This window comes from Lolium rigidum, chromosome 4, assembly GCF_022539505.1.
Source record: "Lolium rigidum isolate FL_2022 chromosome 4, APGP_CSIRO_Lrig_0.1, whole genome shotgun sequence".
NCBI lineage: Eukaryota > Viridiplantae > Streptophyta > Magnoliopsida > Poales > Poaceae > Lolium > Lolium rigidum.
This window is the reverse complement of record NC_061511.1, coordinates 182,931,603-182,950,120: the sequence shown is the minus strand read 5'-3', so window position 1 is coordinate 182,950,120 and position 18,518 is coordinate 182,931,603. Positions and strand designations below refer to the sequence as shown.

General features: G+C 47.2%; 4 protein-coding genes across 4 annotated transcripts; all 4 read right to left on the bottom strand.

Annotated features, from left to right (window-relative positions):
• Positions 1-2,465: 2,465 nt before the first annotated feature.
• Positions 2,466-4,185, bottom strand: LOC124706526 (transcription termination factor MTERF6, chloroplastic/mitochondrial-like). Its single transcript, XM_047238190.1, has 2 exons — positions 4,041-4,185; positions 2,466-3,622 (listed from the first exon to the last, which is right to left on the bottom strand). The coding sequence occupies exon 2, from the start codon at positions 3,606-3,608 to the stop codon at positions 2,610-2,612; it is 999 nt and encodes a 332-aa protein (XP_047094146.1). The 5' UTR covers positions 3,609-3,622; positions 4,041-4,185; the 3' UTR covers positions 2,466-2,609.
• Positions 4,186-4,658: 473 nt separating this feature from the next.
• Positions 4,659-6,305, bottom strand: LOC124649643 (tetraketide alpha-pyrone reductase 1-like). Its single transcript, XM_047189242.1, has 6 exons — positions 6,179-6,305; positions 5,873-6,039; positions 5,569-5,763; positions 5,298-5,460; positions 5,023-5,215; positions 4,659-4,860 (listed from the first exon to the last, which is right to left on the bottom strand). The coding sequence occupies exons 1-6, from the start codon at positions 6,291-6,293 to the stop codon at positions 4,710-4,712; spliced, it is 984 nt and encodes a 327-aa protein (XP_047045198.1). The 5' UTR covers positions 6,294-6,305; the 3' UTR covers positions 4,659-4,709.
• A 417-nt stretch (positions 6,306-6,722) lies between these two features.
• Positions 6,723-10,109, bottom strand: LOC124706525 (myosin heavy chain, non-muscle-like). Its single transcript, XM_047238189.1, has 3 exons — positions 9,039-10,109; positions 7,677-8,363; positions 6,723-7,540 (listed from the first exon to the last, which is right to left on the bottom strand). The coding sequence occupies exons 1-3, from the start codon at positions 10,092-10,094 to the stop codon at positions 6,953-6,955; spliced, it is 2,331 nt and encodes a 776-aa protein (XP_047094145.1). The 5' UTR covers positions 10,095-10,109; the 3' UTR covers positions 6,723-6,952.
• A 1,432-nt stretch (positions 10,110-11,541) lies between these two features.
• Positions 11,542-17,298, bottom strand: LOC124706523 (chaperone protein dnaJ 10-like). Its single transcript, XM_047238188.1, has 10 exons — positions 17,123-17,298; positions 16,955-17,014; positions 14,384-14,466; positions 13,995-14,154; positions 13,606-13,735; positions 12,828-12,986; positions 12,512-12,690; positions 12,309-12,389; positions 12,082-12,225; positions 11,542-11,883 (listed from the first exon to the last, which is right to left on the bottom strand). The coding sequence occupies exons 1-10, from the start codon at positions 17,207-17,209 to the stop codon at positions 11,782-11,784; spliced, it is 1,185 nt and encodes a 394-aa protein (XP_047094144.1). The 5' UTR covers positions 17,210-17,298; the 3' UTR covers positions 11,542-11,781.
• Positions 17,299-18,518: the final 1,220 nt, after the last annotated feature.

The window sequence follows — 18,518 nt, the reverse complement described above, 5'->3', positions numbered from 1 at the left end:
GCACGAGGGACATTTCCCTTGACCTGCACGAGCTGATCGCGCCCTCGGAGGACCTGCAAGACTTGGACGCCCCTTTCACGGAGGCTGAGATCTGGAGCGCGATCAAGCGTCTTCCCGCGCGGAAAGCACCAGGGCCCGATGGCTTCACAGCGGAATTCTTGCGCGCTTGCTGGAGTACTATCAAGGACGACTTGGTTGAAGCCTTTGCGCAGATACACGCCCTCCGTGGCCGCGGCTTCCATCGCCTCAACCAAGCGCTCTTGACCTTGCTCCCCAAGAAGCCCGACGCGGCAACGATGGGCGACTACAGGCCCATCGTCCGATCCACCTCGTTGCCAAGCTCCGCCGCCAAGACGCTATCGCCTCCGCCTCGCCCCCAAGCTCGACGCCCCGGTTAGCAAGAACCGAATGCTTTCATCCCCGGACGCGGCTCGCACGACAATTTTGTCCTGACACGACAATCGGCACGCCTCCTCCACCAGCTACGAGTGCCTAGAGTGCTGCTGAAGCTCGACCTCGCCCGCGCCTTTGATTCCCTCTCATGGGCCTTCCTCTTCGAGGTATTACGCCGGTACGGCTTCCCCGACAAGTTCCTCGACTGGCTAGCCCTGCTGCTCAGCTCGGCCAGCACACGAGTGCTGATCAACGGCGAGCCGTGACCGCCACTTGGCACCGCCGCGGGCTACGCCGGGGAGACCCGCTCTCCCGCAGCTGTTTGTGCTCGCCTTCGACGTACTTGGGCGCTTGATCGGCCGCGCCACCGACTTGGGTATCCTCCAGGAGCTCCACCTCGCCGGCGCGTCCCCGAGATATCCCTCTACGCCGACGACGTCGTGCTCTTCTCGCCACCCGACCCACGCCGACACCGCCGCCGTCAGGGAAATCCTGCTGCTGTTTGGGCGTGCCTCCGGCCTGCAGGTCAACTACAACAAAAGCGCCGCTGCGCTTATCAATGGCGAGGAAACTGACGCGACGATCGTCACCGCCGGCCTTGGCTGTCCCATCGTGACAATGCCCATAACTTACCTAGGCATTCCGCTAACGATCAGACGCCCAACCTGTGCCCAGCTGCAGCCCCTGGTCGATCGCATCGCCGCCAAACTTCCCACCTGGAAGGCCCACCCGATGGACAAAGCCGGCGAGGCTCAAACTCGTCAAATCCGTCCTCTCGCGCCATCCCGCTACACCGGCCTGCTCGTCTACGCGCCGCCTAAGAAGACGCTCAAGCTCATTGAGAAGATCCGGAGAGGATTCCTTCCGGGCGGGTCGCAAGGAGGCCAACGGCGGAAGTTGCCATGTCAATTGGAGCCGGGTCCGCCGGCCCCTCGAGTATGGAGGCCTCGGTGTCCGAGTAACATGACCGAGTCCGGCCTTGCGCTGCGCCTCCGTTGGCTCTGGTTCGGCCGAACCGACGCGACAAGGGCATGGCAAGGGCTTGACCTCCAGCTTCTCCGCCGAGGAACAAGCCCTCTTCTTCGCCTCCACCACAATGAGCCTCGGCGATGGACGCACAGCGCGATTTTGGGAGGATCGCTGGATTGACGGCAAGTCCACACGCGAATTGGTGCCGCACCTATATGCCTGCATCCCCAAACGCCGACGTCGCTCCACTACCGTCGCTCAAGGCATGCACGACCGCTCCTGGGTACGCGACATCCATGGTGTCCTGGGCATCGAGGAAATTGGCGAATATCTGGTGCTCTGGCGTAGGATCGAGCAAACCCACCTATCGGATCAGGCAGATTCCATGGTCTGGAAATGGACCAGCAACGGCGTCTACTCCGCCAGCTCCTGCTACAAGGCCACCTTTCATGGATCCGTGCGCTGTGATGCCTGGCAGCTAACCTGGAAGACATGGGCGCCCCATAACATCAAGCTCTTCCACCGGTTGGCGCATCTCGACCGATGCTCGGACCGGCCGAGCGCCTGCAGCGCCGCGGATTACCGCATCATGCACGCTGCTTGCTTTGCGACCAAGGCATGGAGACGATGCAGCATATCATAATCGGATGCGGCTTCTCCAGGCAGGTCTGGTTCGACATCCTCGCCTGGCTACGCGCTACCTGCAGGCCTCCTGGCCACGACGACTCGCTCATCTCCCGGGCGGAGCCAGGCCAAGCGTGCGACGCCCAAGGCCATGCGCAAGGATCGGCCTCGATATCGCTGCTCATACCCTGGATGGTTTGGAAGCAGCGGAACGACTGCGTCTTCAATGGCGCCGCACCGTCCATCAACGACGTCACCGCCAAGATACGGGACGAGGCCAATCTTTGGGCCAGGGTCGGCGCTTTAGGCCTGCGTGCCATCCTGCCGAGCACCTGGGATGTGCATTAATTTTTGGATCCCTTTCTGTGCCTGGGTTGTAACCTCAAAAAAACATTGTTCTCCTTCTTCTTTTCAATGAAATGAAACGCAAAGGCTTTTTGCGTTTTCTCGAAAAAAAAAAAATTGAGTAGAACGTGACAAAAGGGAAATTCACATGCTTTGCTACGAAGGTACAAAATGTTCAACAACCAATATGGCCCAAAGGTACAAAGAAAACAATGACCTGAAGATAAAAGGCCTGAAGATAAAACACACTACATGGTAACTGAAGAGACGACCAGACCCTAAACTGCAGCGATCAAACCAAATTTCATGGCAAACTTCTTCTGATTACAGTCAAGCATCTCACTGAGACTGCACCTCGAGTTCATCTGCTTGAGTATCTTGTGACGGTACTCCAGGCTCTTCCTGAGACCATGGCTAAAGAACTGGGGGTAATCTACCGCCTCTCCCCTGTCCCGCCCCATTTCCTCAACCAGGAACTTCACTCTGGGCTCCAAGCAACGCTTGATACTCTTGATGAGAACAAGAGGGTATCCAGCCACCAATGCCATGATCTGGTCCTTGCTGAATCCAGCGCTCTGTAGGAACATGAAATTGGGTCGTAAAGTCTTGTTGGCATCTCGCGACAGTATACCAGGGAAGTTCATGATAACCCTCTGGAGATTTGCACCCTCCAACCCAACTGCCGACTTGAGGAACTCGGCAGTAGGACGCAGCCGTTTGTCGACACTGTATCCCAGGATGTATGGCTCCTTGGTCAGAATCTTGCCAATCATGCCCTCCTTTTCAATGCCAAGGCTGACAAAGAAGTCGACCGTCTGTGAGAACTTGCCCTCGATGCTGTAGCTGATGAGGCGCGGGTTGACCATGAGGAGCTTGGCGAGCTGCTTCTCGGAGATGTCCAGGGTCTGGAAGAAGGCAAGGAGAGGGCAGAGCTTCTGCTCCATGCTGTGGAAGAGTATCGGCGGGAACTTGATAATGGCCTGCGCGACCTCCCCTGGCTTGGCCTGCAGCGTGTTGAGGCACTGGACCGTGGGGATGAGCTTCCCGTCAACGGACAAGGTGAGCACCTTGGGGCACTTGGTGACCACGTAGCGCAGCTTCCGCTGCTCGATCTTGACATCGTTGAGGAGGTAGTCCCAGACGCCGGATGCCTCGCTGGCATCAAGATTCGGCAGATTCTTGCACCGCTTTGACATGCGCCCGATGGTCTCCTCGTCAAACCCTTTCTCCCTCAACCACTGCGTCAGGCTCTTGGCATCGGCGCCAGCACTGGCCATTGTTGGGCTATTTTCTGCATAACAATAGAAATGCAATGAGGTGCCATACATATATTACTATATCTAGGGCAATGGGTTCAGAATCCTAGTGCACTCATTCAATTTATAGCTAAGGAACATGCCACAAAAGCAATTTGTCGAACACCAACAGTGCAGGTGACTAAGGACGTCAAATCAAACAAGGAGGTTCAGTCGATTCATGTGCACACGCTGATCTGATGACACGAAAAGGACGCATTCCGGATTCGGGAGCACAGATAAAGGGAAGCAATCAACAGATAAAGAGCACCAATTCACAGAAGCATAGACATTGCTGTTACTTTTTCTCACTCGGCAGATGGTTATTGTTTCCTCCAAATCTACAGCGATGGTGGAAATTGGGCACAACAATCAAAGATACCAGAAGGCAAGATTGATAAGAATATAACCCACCTTGCCGATCCAGATCGAGGCGGGTTGCAGAAAATCCGGAAATGTGGAGTGTGGTGTAGTGGAACCTCGGAAGAGGAGGATAAGAGAAGATGAGGAAGACCTGCCTGGAGCGAGTGCGCTAAAAGCCTAAAACAATCGACCCGATGTGATTGGATTTAACCAGTGTTGGCCGAGAGCGTCTGGTTGCCGGGCTGGCCCGGGAGGGCGAAGAAGGCCCGTTATGGACTGGAAACCAAGGGATATATACTACGTACTTGTATGTCCTAAAAACACATTGCTCCATTCCAATTTATTTTCGCGACCACAATTTAATGGAATGCGAGGTGTTCCAGATAAAAAGAAAAGTCACAGTTTGATCTTTGGACCACCAAAGCAATGATTTGGTTCTACTTAATGTCGTTTCGTTTTTATTGGCCCAAAAATTATAGTATTGTGATTGACACAGCATGTAATGTAGATGGAATACATTTCATTTCTTTTTCGTTCTTTCATGTGTCCACATAATCTCATGTGGTTCTGTTGAGTGTAGATGCTGACATTCAGTCACTCGCAGTTCTGAGAGTGGCCAAGAGAATACGTAAAATAAAACTTCAGGTAAGAGGATACATTTTTTCTCATGTAAATAAATTGCATCCTCCTCTAGCGAAGGGATTGATCCTTTCATCCGCATCATTCCGCACTCTCCAGCAGATAGCCATGACCTTTGAGCCACTCCACCGCGTCATCGAACATCTCCTCCACCCCTTTGAACTCGACACCCAGCTTCCGAATCTTGGACGTGTTGTAACCATACGTCTGCTCCCCGTAAATGCTCGGTAAACTGCACACAAAAATTAAACGCAATTCCCATTTCCAAACCAAATCAATCAAATCAACTAGAACGTCAAAGCATAAACAAGGGTGGTTGTAGGTTGGGGTCAGTTAGGCATGAGCAACACTGCAACAGCGTGATATATGTTTGATGTGGTGAGTGGTAACTGACCTCTTCGGGATGGGGAACGATGGGAATCGTTTCGCGAGGAAAGCAACGAGGTCGTTGCTATTCAGAACCGCCGAGTTGCATATGTACCTCCCTTTAGCATTGGCGGTTTCATAGACCAGGATGTGGCAGCTGGCTATGTCGTCGATGTGGACGTACCCCATCCTTCCAAACATGGTGAACTTCTCTGTCTCTCCTGCAAAATGACGTTCGCTCACATTTAGGACCTACATATATGCTATATATACAATTAAACCAGCAGAAATACTAAGACTCGCCTTTAAATAAGCCAAGGACATCTAAAACAGTGGGTCCTAATTCAGACGAGAGATTAGGTCCAATCACGAATGTTGGAAGAACAGCCACTAGGTCGATGTTGTTCTCCTTGGCAAACTCCCAAGCTGATTTCTCAGCAAGGATCTTCGCGACACCGTACCATACCTACCAGGCAGGTCGAAGAAAAACAAACTCAGTCTTCGGATAAATGACTGGAAATATATATTGGCATAAAAAAAAAGCATTGGTATTTTGATCGCCCAGAATCACTACCTGGATACTTTCACAGAACTCCACGGAGCTCCATGATGTTTCATCCAGCAACACGTTGGGTGGGAATTCAGCTTCATCCCTCAGCCTCACGGTTGACGATGATGACGTGAGAACAACCCTTTTGAGAAAAGGATTCTTCTTGCACGATCTCAGCACGTTTAGAGTGCCGTTTATTGCAGAATCAAGCATTTCTTCCTGTAATTGAAGTGGCATCACATGTCAATTAACACCAATCACCACAGGAGATATTTATCGTCCAACAGAGAAAATACGACAGACAGTGAAGTGACCATTTACAGCATACCTTGGTATCAGATTTGGTGATGATAGGTGATGCAGTGTGGAAGACACCCTCACAGGCCATCACAGCATCATCGAAGCTCCCTTCTTCCAAGAGGTCAGCTCTGACAAGCTGCAGCCTTTCCTTGGCCCCTGCTAAGTTCCAGAGGTGTGCTACCTTCTTCTGATTGCCTATCCAATTAGAAATATATGTCAACTCACTACATCACTTTACAAAATTGTACATCAACAAGAAGCAATTAGAACAGATTCCATCATTAGCAGCAACAAGAGGAGTACAAGTGGATCATTAGAGTGAGAGGAGATGGACCTGGGTCTCTGACTGTCCCTAGAACATTATAACCAGACTCGAGAAGTCTTTTGACAAGCCAAGAAGCAACAAAGCCAGAGGCCCCAGTAACACACACCTTGCCCTTGGAAGCCATTCTCTCAAACTCGAAGTGCTCCTGCAATTTTACTCATCAACTTATATATGCAGTAGAAGCAGAACAAGCAGAAAGGGATATTGGTAGGTCATGCCCTTTTGGTGATTCTGTTCGGCAGGTAGAGAGTAGGCAGTAGACCCCAAACAAGTAGGCTGGTTCACAGCTTCCACCCTCCAGTGCTTGGTCAAGAATCAAGATAGTACAATACAAAAGTTCACACCTTAGGAGTGGTACAGCTTTACCAAAAAAAACTTGCCAAACAGTAACTATATCAAGTGATTCATTTGTGATAATATGCACCCTCCAATGTATGCAAGATTGAATGGTGGCAAAGCAGAAGAAGCTTTATTCAAGGATATGTTATTTCTGATTACATTCTGACTGATAACCTGTTGTTGTAAATCAACCAAAACCAGACCAACAAAAGAATTACAGTCTTGATGTACACAAAAATGAGGGAGGAAGAAAAATCCTCAGAGTTCAGAGTATGAAAAACAGATGTTATACACTCAATTTACACTACTCCAGTTTGGAGTAGATCCCAGATGCAACTAGTGTAGAGGAAAAATGGGGAAGGGATATTTGGGAGGAGGTACAGCTATCGGGCAAAACTTTACCGAGTGTACCAAGCAGTCATGTCTGCAGGTCCACTATCCAATTCACTCCTCAGGAGAGAGGCCAAAAGAAGATGCCATTTCTGCCAACTGCTGCCATGTTGAATTTGTTATGAACGCTATAGGAACTACAGGCTGAAATGTATATTCATCGCCATCTGGTTGGAGGTTATACATTGTTTTGAGTTCCAGCGCTTTAGATTCTGCAGCTTCAGCTTCCTTGCGTAATATCTCTACTTCTTCTTTGTCATCTGTTTCAGTTGCAGCAGTCAACTCTGCTCTAGCAGCAGAGGAGTCCAGCCGGAGTCTTTTGTAACTTGTCATGGCTGACTCTTGTTCTTTGAGCACAATAAGCCCTTCACATTCCTGTATCTTGTCAGTGGTTGCTGTGATATCCTTCTCTATTATCTCTAGATCAGTACCAGCTTTCTCCAATTTAGCATGCAGCTCTTCCTTTTCAGAATACAGTGCTTTCGCCTCTGCAGCTATCCTTCCAGCTTCCTTGAAGTTCCTTGCAGCAGCAGCAACCTTCTTTTCGGCCTCTAATTCAGGACCCCTTTTGTCCATGAAGCTCAGCTTCTGCTTAAATGTAGCCATCTCTTGCTGTATGCCTGCTCTCCTTGAAGAGATCCCCTGCAGACCCATCAATTAAGTTATATTTAGAATGAGGATCTTTAGCACCGAGAAAATATATCGGTACGCAAAAATAACTTTGGCATCCAATGTGTTTATTAGCAAAAGGAAACAAACGGAAGAATAGATGTTGTACCTGAAGACTAGTTCTTGCATCAGTTGTTTGTTGCCTGAGCATTTGGATGTCTTGGGAAATTTCCTCTTCCCTTTTTAATAACCCAATTCTATCCTGTCTTGACTTTAAGATCGATGATGCAAGCTTTCTTCTGATTTCGACTGATTGCTGACAAGCTTTTGCTTCAGAAGAACAAGCATTGATGATTTCCCGCAAGTCTGAGTCTTTCTGTTCTGTTGAAGAGACGAAGTTATCGATTTCGTTCTTTTTTAAGACAAGTGCTTCAGTATCTTGATCGATTTTATTTTGGGCTTCCTGCAAGGAATTGATCTTCATGTCAATATCTGACTGGGAGCCATGAAATCTGGAGATTACTGCACTGATCCTTTCTTGAACCTCCTGGATCCTAGCATTGTTTTCAGCTATCTCTGCTTCTTTCAGCCTCACCAACTCCAGGAGCTCAGCTAATTCCACTGTGAGTGTATCTCCTTTCTTACTTAGCATGTCCTTTTCTCTCTTGTCATCTTCAATCAAATGCTCTACTGAACCTTCCAGCCCTGAACGTGCTGATAAAACCAATTCTGTTTCAACCTCCATCTCTAGCTTCTTTATTTGGAGTATCTCCATTGATGTCTGCCACTCTTCTATTTCTTTCGACGACATTTCTTCGGCTTGCTTGCTTACCGAATCAGCATGGTCAGTGGCATCCTAAGAAAGATAGAGCTTGAATGTTAATGAACAACTAGAAGAACAGAAACTAGTGACAGACTATCATTGTAGTGTGAATCCATGAAGCAGTGGCTCCTGTTGCTAAAAGCTCTTGCAGCATGGATTACTGTAGATATTCAACTATCATTGTATAGAACTGCTCAACTTCATCATTTGGGTCAGCATAAAACTTCAAATCATCCTTCTCTTTCATGACTATCTAGTTGTTTGAACCTTTCAGTACTTTTTAGATGCTTATAATGGTGGATTATTTTGCTCTCAAAGGTCACAAACCATTTTTTTAAGATCATGGCAATGAATCGTGATTGAAATTTCAATAATAGAGACAGTGGCAACAACACTATGCATGTATTATGATGTCACCAAATGAAATGTTGTACCTGAAAAATGAAGACCCTTGTTACATCATGCTCCTAAAAGTTAGTATCAAATAGCACTGTAGTAGTCCTAGCTTATGCTATGCAATAACAAGCATAAGCACCAGTACTTACTTGGTGTGGATACATGCTTGAGTAGTTCTTTACAAATACTACGGTTGATGAAATGAAACTTTGTACTCCTATCTACTTCGAAGCAATGGTTATTTACTAGGGTGCCAGAATTCAAGGAAGTGCATCTCTCATCGACATTTATGAAAGTGCACAGCTGAATTACCTTTACAAACTGCTCCAGAAGGGCAGCAGCTTCCTCCTCCATGGCAATGCGGGACTCGAGCACATCCTGCAGCTCCAAGTCCACAGAATCATAAACAAGCTCCGCATCACGCAGCGCCGTCAACAATCGATCCTTGTCCGTCTCCAGAGCGGCAAGGGAATCGCTGATCCTCTCGGCCCTCTCAAAGTCCTCGGCCTCGCACGCCTCCTCCAGCTCCCTCTCCAGATCCTTGTGCTTGGACGCCGCGGACGCGACGTCCTCAGCGACCTTCCGCTGCCTGCCTGCCAGCTGCCTCCTCTTGGCCGCGACGGCGGCGGCTCTCTGCTGGATTGCGTTGAGCTTGCCGGACATCCGAGATCTGAGAAGAGCCAGCCTCTCCTCGATCCCCGCTGCTGCAGCCCCAGCCTCCTTCTCGCCAACATCTTCTTCTTTCGCATCCGAAGAACTGACCTCCGGATCCAGCACAGATGCAAGTTGCTCGTCGCCATTGTCTGCATGATGATGGTCAGGGTGCTGGCTGGGGATGGGGGGAGCGGCGTCGTGCGGCGAAGCATCCGGGACGGGGAGGCTGCCGCTACTGCTGGCAGTAGGAATTACAGTAGCAGCGGTGGTGGTGGTGGTGGTAGGGAGTGCTGCAGTAGGCGGCAGAGCTGGGGCGGATTGCGGCGAGCGGCCGTACCCGATGCGCACGGCGCGCTTCTTCTTGCGGAGCGCCGAGGAGGACGGCTGCCGGGAGAGGGCAGCGGCGGGGGCAGGCGAGACCGGCGAGGCGGGGCGGTGGCTCTGATCCTGGGCTTGGGGCCGCTGGTCCTGGTCTAGCGGAGGCTGGGGGGCGAGGAGGGTGAGATCGGAGAAGAGGTCCTCGTCCAGAGGCTGCGACGCCGCGCTGGTGTCGGCGTCAGCGTCGGCGGCGGCGGCGGCGGCGGGGCGAGGGGTGGGCGGCTTAGGGGGCTCGGGTGCCTCGGCGGGGTCGGCGGAGAGGGAGGGGGCGAAGAGGACCATGCCCTCGAAGAGCGAGTCGCCGCCGTCGCCCCACCCGCCGTCCTGCGACGCCATCGGCGGCGACCGGGCGAGCAAGAATCTCCGGCTGTGGCTGATGGATCGCGGGAGTAGGAAGGAGAAGGGTGGAGCTGGCTGACTAATCGATGCTGCTGCTCTACTAGCACAAAGTAATTTGGCCGCCACGCGAAAGTGTCTGTTAATTCTTGTCGCGTAATCGAAGAAGATTAGACGAAGAAGAGGCCAGATCGATATGGCTTTTTTTCCACACGAGGAGTTTGTCCAGGAAGCAATCCAATCCAGGTGATGGATTTGGAACTGCAAAACTGCGTCATTATCGTTATCCAGGCAGAATGCATCGCTGGATTGCGAAGTACAGGTATCTGTCCACTGATTGTGTTTACAGTGTGTTTATCCACCTGTTTTTGTGAGAATTTCCTGGCATTCATGTACTAAGTGACTCTTTGATTCAAACAGTTTCTTTAGGACTTTAACCAATGTAAAATTTTCATTGAGTGTAGTCTCAATGGCGGATCATCTTGAGAGAAGGGGTTGAAACAATTGTGGGCTTTGTCGGCTTTGCAAGCAAACTTAAGGGATGATGGTCTCTTCTCTCGATGCCTCTATATAAGAGGCTTTGGGATATGGTTAAGAGTTGGCTTGGATTTCCTTCCGTCCGCACTCATGAGTGGGCAGGTATAGGTGTAGTCTATCTTAGAAAGTGGTTGAAGATGATGTTGTGCAATGCAATAGAAGAACAGCCATATATTACAGGAGCATGCTTACCACTCGACAATATGGAAGACGTAATGCATGAGTTGTCATCAATAAATTCCGTCCTCAATCATCTTGTTTTGAATCATTAAGGATGAGGCTAAGCTCTTGGATCACCTGGGTGCAAAGAATTTGAGTTTTGAATAACGGAGAGTACTACTCGCTAGATACTTCTGTCCTCCTTTTCAATTTAACATGACAAGAATCTCCTGCAAGTCATGACTCATGAGTTACTATGTTTCCAATCTTGCAAGATCAAGCATGGATAACCTTTGCAGTCCTGCATTCTTTTACGTTCCTGCATTTCCTTTGACGTCAAAACTCAGGACTTGGAACACACATGAAGTCTAGATGTTGTCCAGTTGCAGCATAGGAAAAAACACAATAATTTTTCCAAACATGAGACCTATGCCCTAGTTGTCAATGAAATAAAAAGGAAATTTTCATGGAGTTGGGCTCAATGGACTTTCCTTTCACAGCTGCATGTAGAATAGACTATGGAATAATTTCCTATGGTTCTCAATCCTACAAACCAAACAGTTTCCACATAAAAATACTGTATCAAATAACTATGAGGTACTATCATTCAAAAATTCCTATGAAACTATTTCGAACCAAAGAGGCCCTTAACAGGATCTCGAACTCTTGATACAGCTGGACTGTGCATCATCATCACGCGATGCACTTCATCCGCAGCAGCAACAGAAGCGTGAACCTGTAAACCCCAGTGTTACGAAGATACCTCAACTCAGGAAAAACAACACCAAATCATGTACAACAATTGTGACCTACTGCTGCTGTAAACAGCAGCGTCAACAAAACTGTACACAAACAAATACACGGCTGCTACACAACCGTTTATCTGACCGACTCCCCCGTTTACTCTACTACAACAGGCACAAATGACGCACCATGCACGAGCAATATTACACAGAAATAATTGGCAGCACAAGAAATCTGGTGTCAACTATCAAGGCATCGGATCCCTCTGCGCTCCAGGTGGAGCCGTCGGCATCGGGAAGTTGAACGAACAGTAGGTTCCGCCGAACTGGGGAGCCTCCACATATGGACTCTAGCACAACAAAATAAATAAATCGGTCAGAAAGAGTTTGCACGATATTAACTGTGGCCCAAGTTAGTTTTGAAAAGAAAAATAACTCTGGCCCAAGTTTCAATACAACTCCACAGAGTCATGATAATGTGTTTACAATGGGAAAAAGAACAACAATTTTGAGGAATTGCATATATGTTGAAATGTAGGGGCAACTACCTGAGTAAGAGGAGGGTTAGGGACAGGATTAAATACAGACTCCTGTTTTGGTGACGAATCAGGGGAGCCACCGGCATTGTCATTCATGTTATCTATATTCTTCATTTGAGACGTTTCACCCTCAACAGTATTGACCTTAACCCCCTATATGGAGAAGAAATAAAACTCAGTAATAGAAATGTTACGACATTATCAACACGTGAATAGAACAAATGAACGAGCAATACCTGGAAAATTTTCCCTAAAGTTTTCAGTCCTTTGGCACGAAGACGCAGGTCTTCCTTCCTGGCATTAGGATCTTGAAGCACCTAATATTGACACATGTCACAAATCACTCCTAGTACGCTACATCGGTTATCTTTTTTTCTAATTCTCAAGAATACAAGGGACATAAGCATGCATGAAAGGTGACAGGTAAGCTAGGACAGACCATCTGGCAGACATGTGATATAGTGGCTTCTATGTCAGCAACATTAAGCTTCCACAAGGAATCAACCATAACTTTTTTGTGGTTCTCCATGTACATTTCAAGTTCTTCCTCTGTGGTATGGCCCTCAGCACCCAGCTGCTTCTTCAAGTCTTCTTGCAGCTGCATAAGAGCTATTGCACCTGCAGAACCACAAGATAACCAGATTTTATTACCAACATTATACTAGCATGAACATGGACGATGCCCAAAGCTGCATCATATGCTTTCGAGATACACCAATTAAAACAACACACAAAATGTTGATGGGATACTTTACCTGCTGCAGCTGTTACTTGGGATTTGATAAAATGGCCTTTGTCTCTGAACCATTCAGCTACAAAAGGAACCCCCAGATATATTGCTTTCTTTCCAAGTTCTTTTGCAGCTTGTCTCGAATATACATAGCCAATAGTGTTCAACATAACAAGCCCATATGCTGCAGGACAACGCAAATGGGAACAACAGCGAGAGAAACTTCAGATTACAGATATCAAGGGCATACCCAACAGAGAGCATATGGATATGGGAGAACAGAAACAACAATTTATAATAAAGCGCAAGCATTGAATATTTACAAATAGCTTTGGCAAATACGGCTTAGACTAAGTATTAAATTTTCATATACTTCAGAAAGAGGGAAAATATTAGGACTATGGAGTATAGTGTGACATCCTGCCCAAGAGGCTTAAAAGGATTGATAGGCTACTCATACAAAGAAAATGCATCTTTTTAGCTCGTCTCTGACGAACCTCTCGGTTAGGAACAATTTGGGATGGGTGCCCTCCTAGGAAGTTCCATGGGGTGCGCTGGAAAGACTTATGGGGATAGTCTAAAGATGGGGTGTTACATATAGGTATGTGCATCCTTTGCTTTGGACCAGATGGAAATAATAATGAGATTCATTAAAATATTATTTTTAGTTAGCACATATGAGAGGTTACAAAATTACAGCTCCTTCGAACATACCAACTGCTGCTAAATTTTTACAGAAACAGGTAGGGCAGGAAGGGGAGTAAAGGAAAAGGATCCAGAGTTGAAGGCGGAAGGGAGCAAACCTGCGTCACTAAGTCTGGACACCTCGGCCTCAGCAAGCCGAACAAATTCCTCTTTATTTCCTTGAACATAAAGGTGCAGCCGGTTTTTAAGTATCTCTGCAAGTTTTTCTTCTCTTTCCTTTTGGACATCCTGCAGTTTCAGTTTACCATTCAGCAGAATAAGGGTGGAAATAGAAAAGAGTATGCAATGCAATAAATATGGATGGAAAGGTGAACATCCTGCAGTTGCAGTTTACCATTCAGCAGAACAGGGGTAGAAATAGAAAAGAGTATGAAATGCAATAAATATGGATGGAAAGGTGGCCAACAACAGAACTAGTGGTCATAGAGTTGGCGCATAATGAATGATCATGGAAATTATCTATACAAAACATACTAAAAGAGCAAACCTGCATTTTTTCTGCCAACTTTTTTGTGTCGATATTTTCATCATCCCCAAAATTATCAAGTGAAGCCATTGATGCCATTGCCAATTGACCAATATAATCCTCAAAAAGCTCACTACCGAATAGCATCGCAAAAATTGCTGCTGGATCAATTATTCCTTCCCTGTAGAATGTCGACAAGCAAGCTAGTTAGAATATGATTCTCAGAAGTTCAGTTGTAACTTGCATCTTTTGGATGGTACAAGATTATTTGCCTCTGGTTCTCTACAACAGGTCCAACTAACAGTATGCATGCTTCTTTGCCGCAAGTGGCAACTGGCAAGCCCACATCCCTTAAGTTTTGAGTATATTTTGTAACTGCTAGATAATTTAGTTATGAAAGGCAGACATACGTTGAGATGCCAGATTTCCCATGGGCATTATAAGTTTGGCGCTGCGCGGGGTCACTAAGTACTTGGTATGCCTCCCCTAGTTCCTGCAATAAGAATTTTTCTGAGCAAACGATAGTCTTATACAGAAGAAAGTTATTCACACATCATACTATTCTTTCTGATGTAGTCAATAGCATCAGTTCACATTTCAAAACTAGCATGATAAATAATTATAATACTATCGCAGCTATGGAGTAACGATGTTCAACAGATTCATTAATTATGTATCAACGTTTCTATCAGTATGTATTTGCAGCTAAGTACAGTAGTCCATCATGAGAACAATTCTTTAATAAGAATATAAAATATCATGCAGCATATTACTAGTGTATCACATCGTAGCCTCGCAGTCATTAAAGGTATGTTTGGTTGGGGCCCAAACCAGCCGTGCCAAATTTTTGGCTTGGCCAACGCAAGGGCATAGCCAGAAATTTGGGGAGCTCTGATTGTTTGAATTGCAGCCAACACAACCTACCAATTTTTTGGCAAAACGATCTGTTTGGTTGCAGCTAATTTACTTGGTTAAGGCAACAAAGGGCATACCAGGGTTTAAAAAAATAGATCTATACAAAGCTTCAAAGAAGGGGAAAACATAAGCTATGCCCACCAGTAAGTATCTGGATTCCATTTTGTTGGTAGAAGGCAAGATCCACCATAGTTTGCCATGGATTTCTAGAACGGGTTTCTGAGCTCCAGTGCTCCCTCTACAAAAAAAAATCCTATTTACAAGTTTTTTAAAAAAAATCTGGATGTAGTCAATGATGTATCTAACAAACGTGCAAAATTTCAACTTGAAAAACTTTGTATTTTGAGCTACACAAAAATGACAAGTGTGGATCTGAGATTCTGAGTATAGTGAACAATGGATATTTTCAAAACTCCAAACTAGAATATAAGAATTTTGCATTGCCATTTTGCACGCTTGTAGTATACATCATTCACTACATCTAGAAATTTTTTTCAGAATTTTTTTTAAATGGTAAATATGACTTCTAATTTTTTTTATATAAAAGGAGCACTGGAGCTCGGAAGCCAAAGACAATTTTCGATGGATTTGGAGATACGAGAGAGGCAACGCAGGAACAAGAAACCACACAGGACAGGTTCTGTTTTACTTTCCCTTTTTTAGTTTACGGTGGGCAAATAAATCCGGAAGGAAATTTATCAGAGAATCACAAAAAGAGCATTGGCTGCCAATATTTGGTAAAGGATTTCAGCGCCCTCAGATCGCCAAACTGTTGGCGAAAAATGCGCAGGCATGCATGGGCTGGGCTGGGCCGGGCGAGCCAAAATATTGGTGCCCATCCAAACAGACACCGAAAGTCGTGGGCGTGCCAATTTTGTGGTAAGGCATGCGTTGGCTCAAAACCAAACAGACCCTAATTAAAAAGAGATTACAGCCAACCCTGCTTGCTGGCTTACACCAACTTAGTTCTTGAAATGGTTAATCTGTCTATTCAGGTTCCAACGGCTTAGCTAGATCTTTCAGCTGAATATAGCAATACTAGTAAGAGCAAAGTCCGTACTGATGACTGCAGGTTCAGTTGCTCTAAGTGTATGATTTCCTTAAAATGAGGAACCTGCTCAGGCAGCTGTCCAAGGAGACGAGACTCACATAGTCACATCTGACAACTAACATTCAACTCTTTCATGCATGAGAGATGTACGAGTAGCTGATGAAGATGCGACCCATGAAGGTTTGTTACCGAAGAGTGTAGAGTGTAGACTATGTCCTGAGCTATATTACCAAGCTTTATCTTCTTGGGCAGTTCACACGGTTGAGTCGACTGAAGCTTGGTAGTAGATTCTTTCACATCGATCCACAGTATATGACAGGTACAAGGTGTCAAAACATTTGTTATGTGACCAGGCACGGCTTATGATTTGTGAAGGTGCATATATTTCTGGAATCTCTGTTTTTAGTGAAATGACAAAAACACAGGTAGTGACAGATGGTGATTCGCACTTAAGTGACAAGTGTTCGGCAATGTTCTTCTCTTTTACAAAATCACAGGCCTCAAAGGACAAAGCAACATGTTACAAAATGGTTTATCAGTGTTGTCACAAGGTTTACTATTTCCTGGTAGTAAGGTACATAAAAACTACAGGTAAAGTTACTGATTCGTTAAAGATATATGTCAGGAGGTAAATCAAAAGTGCCATTTAACATTGTTTCTCGCAATAGCATACTTTGATTATATCCTTAACACAATGAAAATGTGTCCTCAAGGGTAACACTTAACAGCTATTGATCAGCAAGGAAGGGAAAACACCATTGACACCAACAGACTAGCCAAACAAACACCTGCTCACAAAACCCAATTGGGGCGCAGTTGGCATTATCCAAAGTATTTGCCTCTTGACGCCAACAGTACGCCTCTAATCGGATAGAATCGAGGATTCTACACTACCGGATGAGTGCTCGAGTTATTTGGTACAGCAGCACAGGAGATGTGAGCTGGACAAAAGGGTAGGTACACCCGTACGGCGTACAGTACACACAAGGAGCAAAGCCATGGCAAAGCAGTTTACCTGGAACTTCCCCGCGGCCTGCGGGTCATTCGGGTTCTTGTCCGGATGGACCTGCCTCGCCTGCAGCACACGCGACCAGGAGCAGCAGCAGGAATCAGATGTACGTACAAAAAAACAGCAGCAAAGCAAGCAGGCTGGAGGAGGAGGAGCTGTGCGGGCGGGGGGTACCTTGATGTAATAGGCCTTCTTGATCTCGGACTCGGAGGCGGTCGGGTCCACCCCGAGCACGTCGTAGTAGCCCGTCTCCTTCACCATGGCCTCCTCGAGCTTCGATCTCCTCTCCCCGATTCGGTTCCGGGCGGGCGGGGGCGGATCCAGCGGCTGCTTGACTGTTGGCTCGCGGGGGCGGACGGTGGGGCGCCCGCCGGTGGACGGGGACGGGTACGGCGGGACGCTGGCTGGCTGGCCGGGGGTGGGAGGGAGGACGGAGGAGCTGTGGTGGTGGTCGGGCTTTCGGATTTCTGCCACCTGCAAAGCGCGTGGTGTCGGGAAGAAGCTGTTGTTTTCGCTGGAAGTCTACCACGATACCACGAGGACGAGGGCCAGCAGCCAAGTTGGATTCGGGTCAGGGCGTCGACCCTCGGCGTGAATCGCGGGGGACTTAAAATCGTAAAGAATGACAAGGCGTTTTGGTACCTCTAGCATATGCTTTTGGCTTTTGAAATAACTTGTAAACACATTTTAAAATATTGAAAATTTTAAATAAAAAATTAACGTGCACATCTCGACATTATAGGTGCTTGGAAAGTCGTTTCACCACAAACCGGCATTTTATGTGTCGTGTGCAGAAAGATAAATTTCTACTTGCCCTCTACTTCTGCGAAACCTTCGGCTCCGCCTCTTATAAAAGGGGGAGTCGAAGGACAAAGAAAGGATCAATCTTATTGTCAACTCATTCCTAGTTTTTAGCAGTCGAGCACATTTTCGACTGAAACCTTCGAGATCTACTTGCTTTCTACTTCTGCGAAACTCAAGTCTACAACTTGTAATCATCCCACATGGCCAGTTGGGTGTTGGTCCAGAACAGCCTATCTCCATGAAGGTAAGTCCGTTCCTCAAACCGATAAGGATTCTCCTCCCTGAGTCTTCTCCAATCAGCAACATGCGATGTGCCAACGTTGAATGTTGGCAATCTCTCAATAAGATCATCATATTCAGCTGCACGTTTTTCTTTCTTTCTCTTGGCAACTGACTTGCTTCGACCCCAGTTGAACTACCTGGAACACTTCCCTGAGCTGCTTTACTGGTCATGCGAGAGCTAGTGCGGCAGCCTGGAGGCCTCACAGGCCTACCTCTCTTGGAAGCAGTACCACGGCTATCATCACTTGAATTACCCGTGAATGAGAAAATAGAGCGAGGATAGCAATGGGATAAGTGTACATGTCATCAGATATGGGGAGGCCAAAGAGTATAGCATATGTTCAAGTGTTTTGACGAATTATGCGAAAGACTGGGCTACCCGGCGTATGGTTCGGTCCAACCGGACGAGAGACCGGACAGGCCGGTCTGTCATCCGGTCGACCGGGCTACGAGCCGGAACGGCCGGTGTGAGGGCCGGTTGATC

Coding starts and splice junctions, on each gene's coding strand:
- LOC124706526 (XM_047238190.1), bottom strand. CDS start 3,608: ATGGCCAGTGCTGGCGCCGATGCCAAGAGCCTGACGCAGTGGTTGAGG.
- LOC124649643 (XM_047189242.1), bottom strand. CDS start 6,293: ATGGCTTCCAAGGGCAAGGTGTGTGTTACTGGGGCCTCTGGCTTTGTT. Junction 6,040..6,178: donor AGGGACAGTCAGAGACCCAG/GTCCATCTCCTC, acceptor CTAATTGGATAG/GCAATCAGAAGAAGGTAGCA. Junction 5,764..5,872: donor TCACCAAATCTGATACCAAG/GTATGCTGTAAA, acceptor CTTCAATTACAG/GAAGAAATGCTTGATTCTGC.
- LOC124706525 (XM_047238189.1), bottom strand. CDS start 10,094: ATGGCGTCGCAGGACGGCGGGTGGGGCGACGGCGGCGACTCGCTCTTC. Junction 8,364..9,038: donor TTCTGGAGCAGTTTGTAAAG/GTAATTCAGCTG, acceptor TATCTTTCTTAG/GATGCCACTGACCATGCTGA. Junction 7,541..7,676: donor ATGCAAGAACTAGTCTTCAG/GTACAACATCTA, acceptor ATGGGTCTGCAG/GGGATCTCTTCAAGGAGAGC.
- LOC124706523 (XM_047238188.1), bottom strand. CDS start 17,209: ATGGTGAAGGAGACGGGCTACTACGACGTGCTCGGGGTGGACCCGACC. Junction 12,390..12,511: donor TATCACATGTCTGCCAGATG/GTCTGTCCTAGC, acceptor TGTCAATATTAG/GTGCTTCAAGATCCTAATGC. Junction 12,226..12,308: donor CTTTAGGGAAAATTTTCCAG/GTATTGCTCGTT, acceptor TTCTCCATATAG/GGGGTTAAGGTCAATACTGT.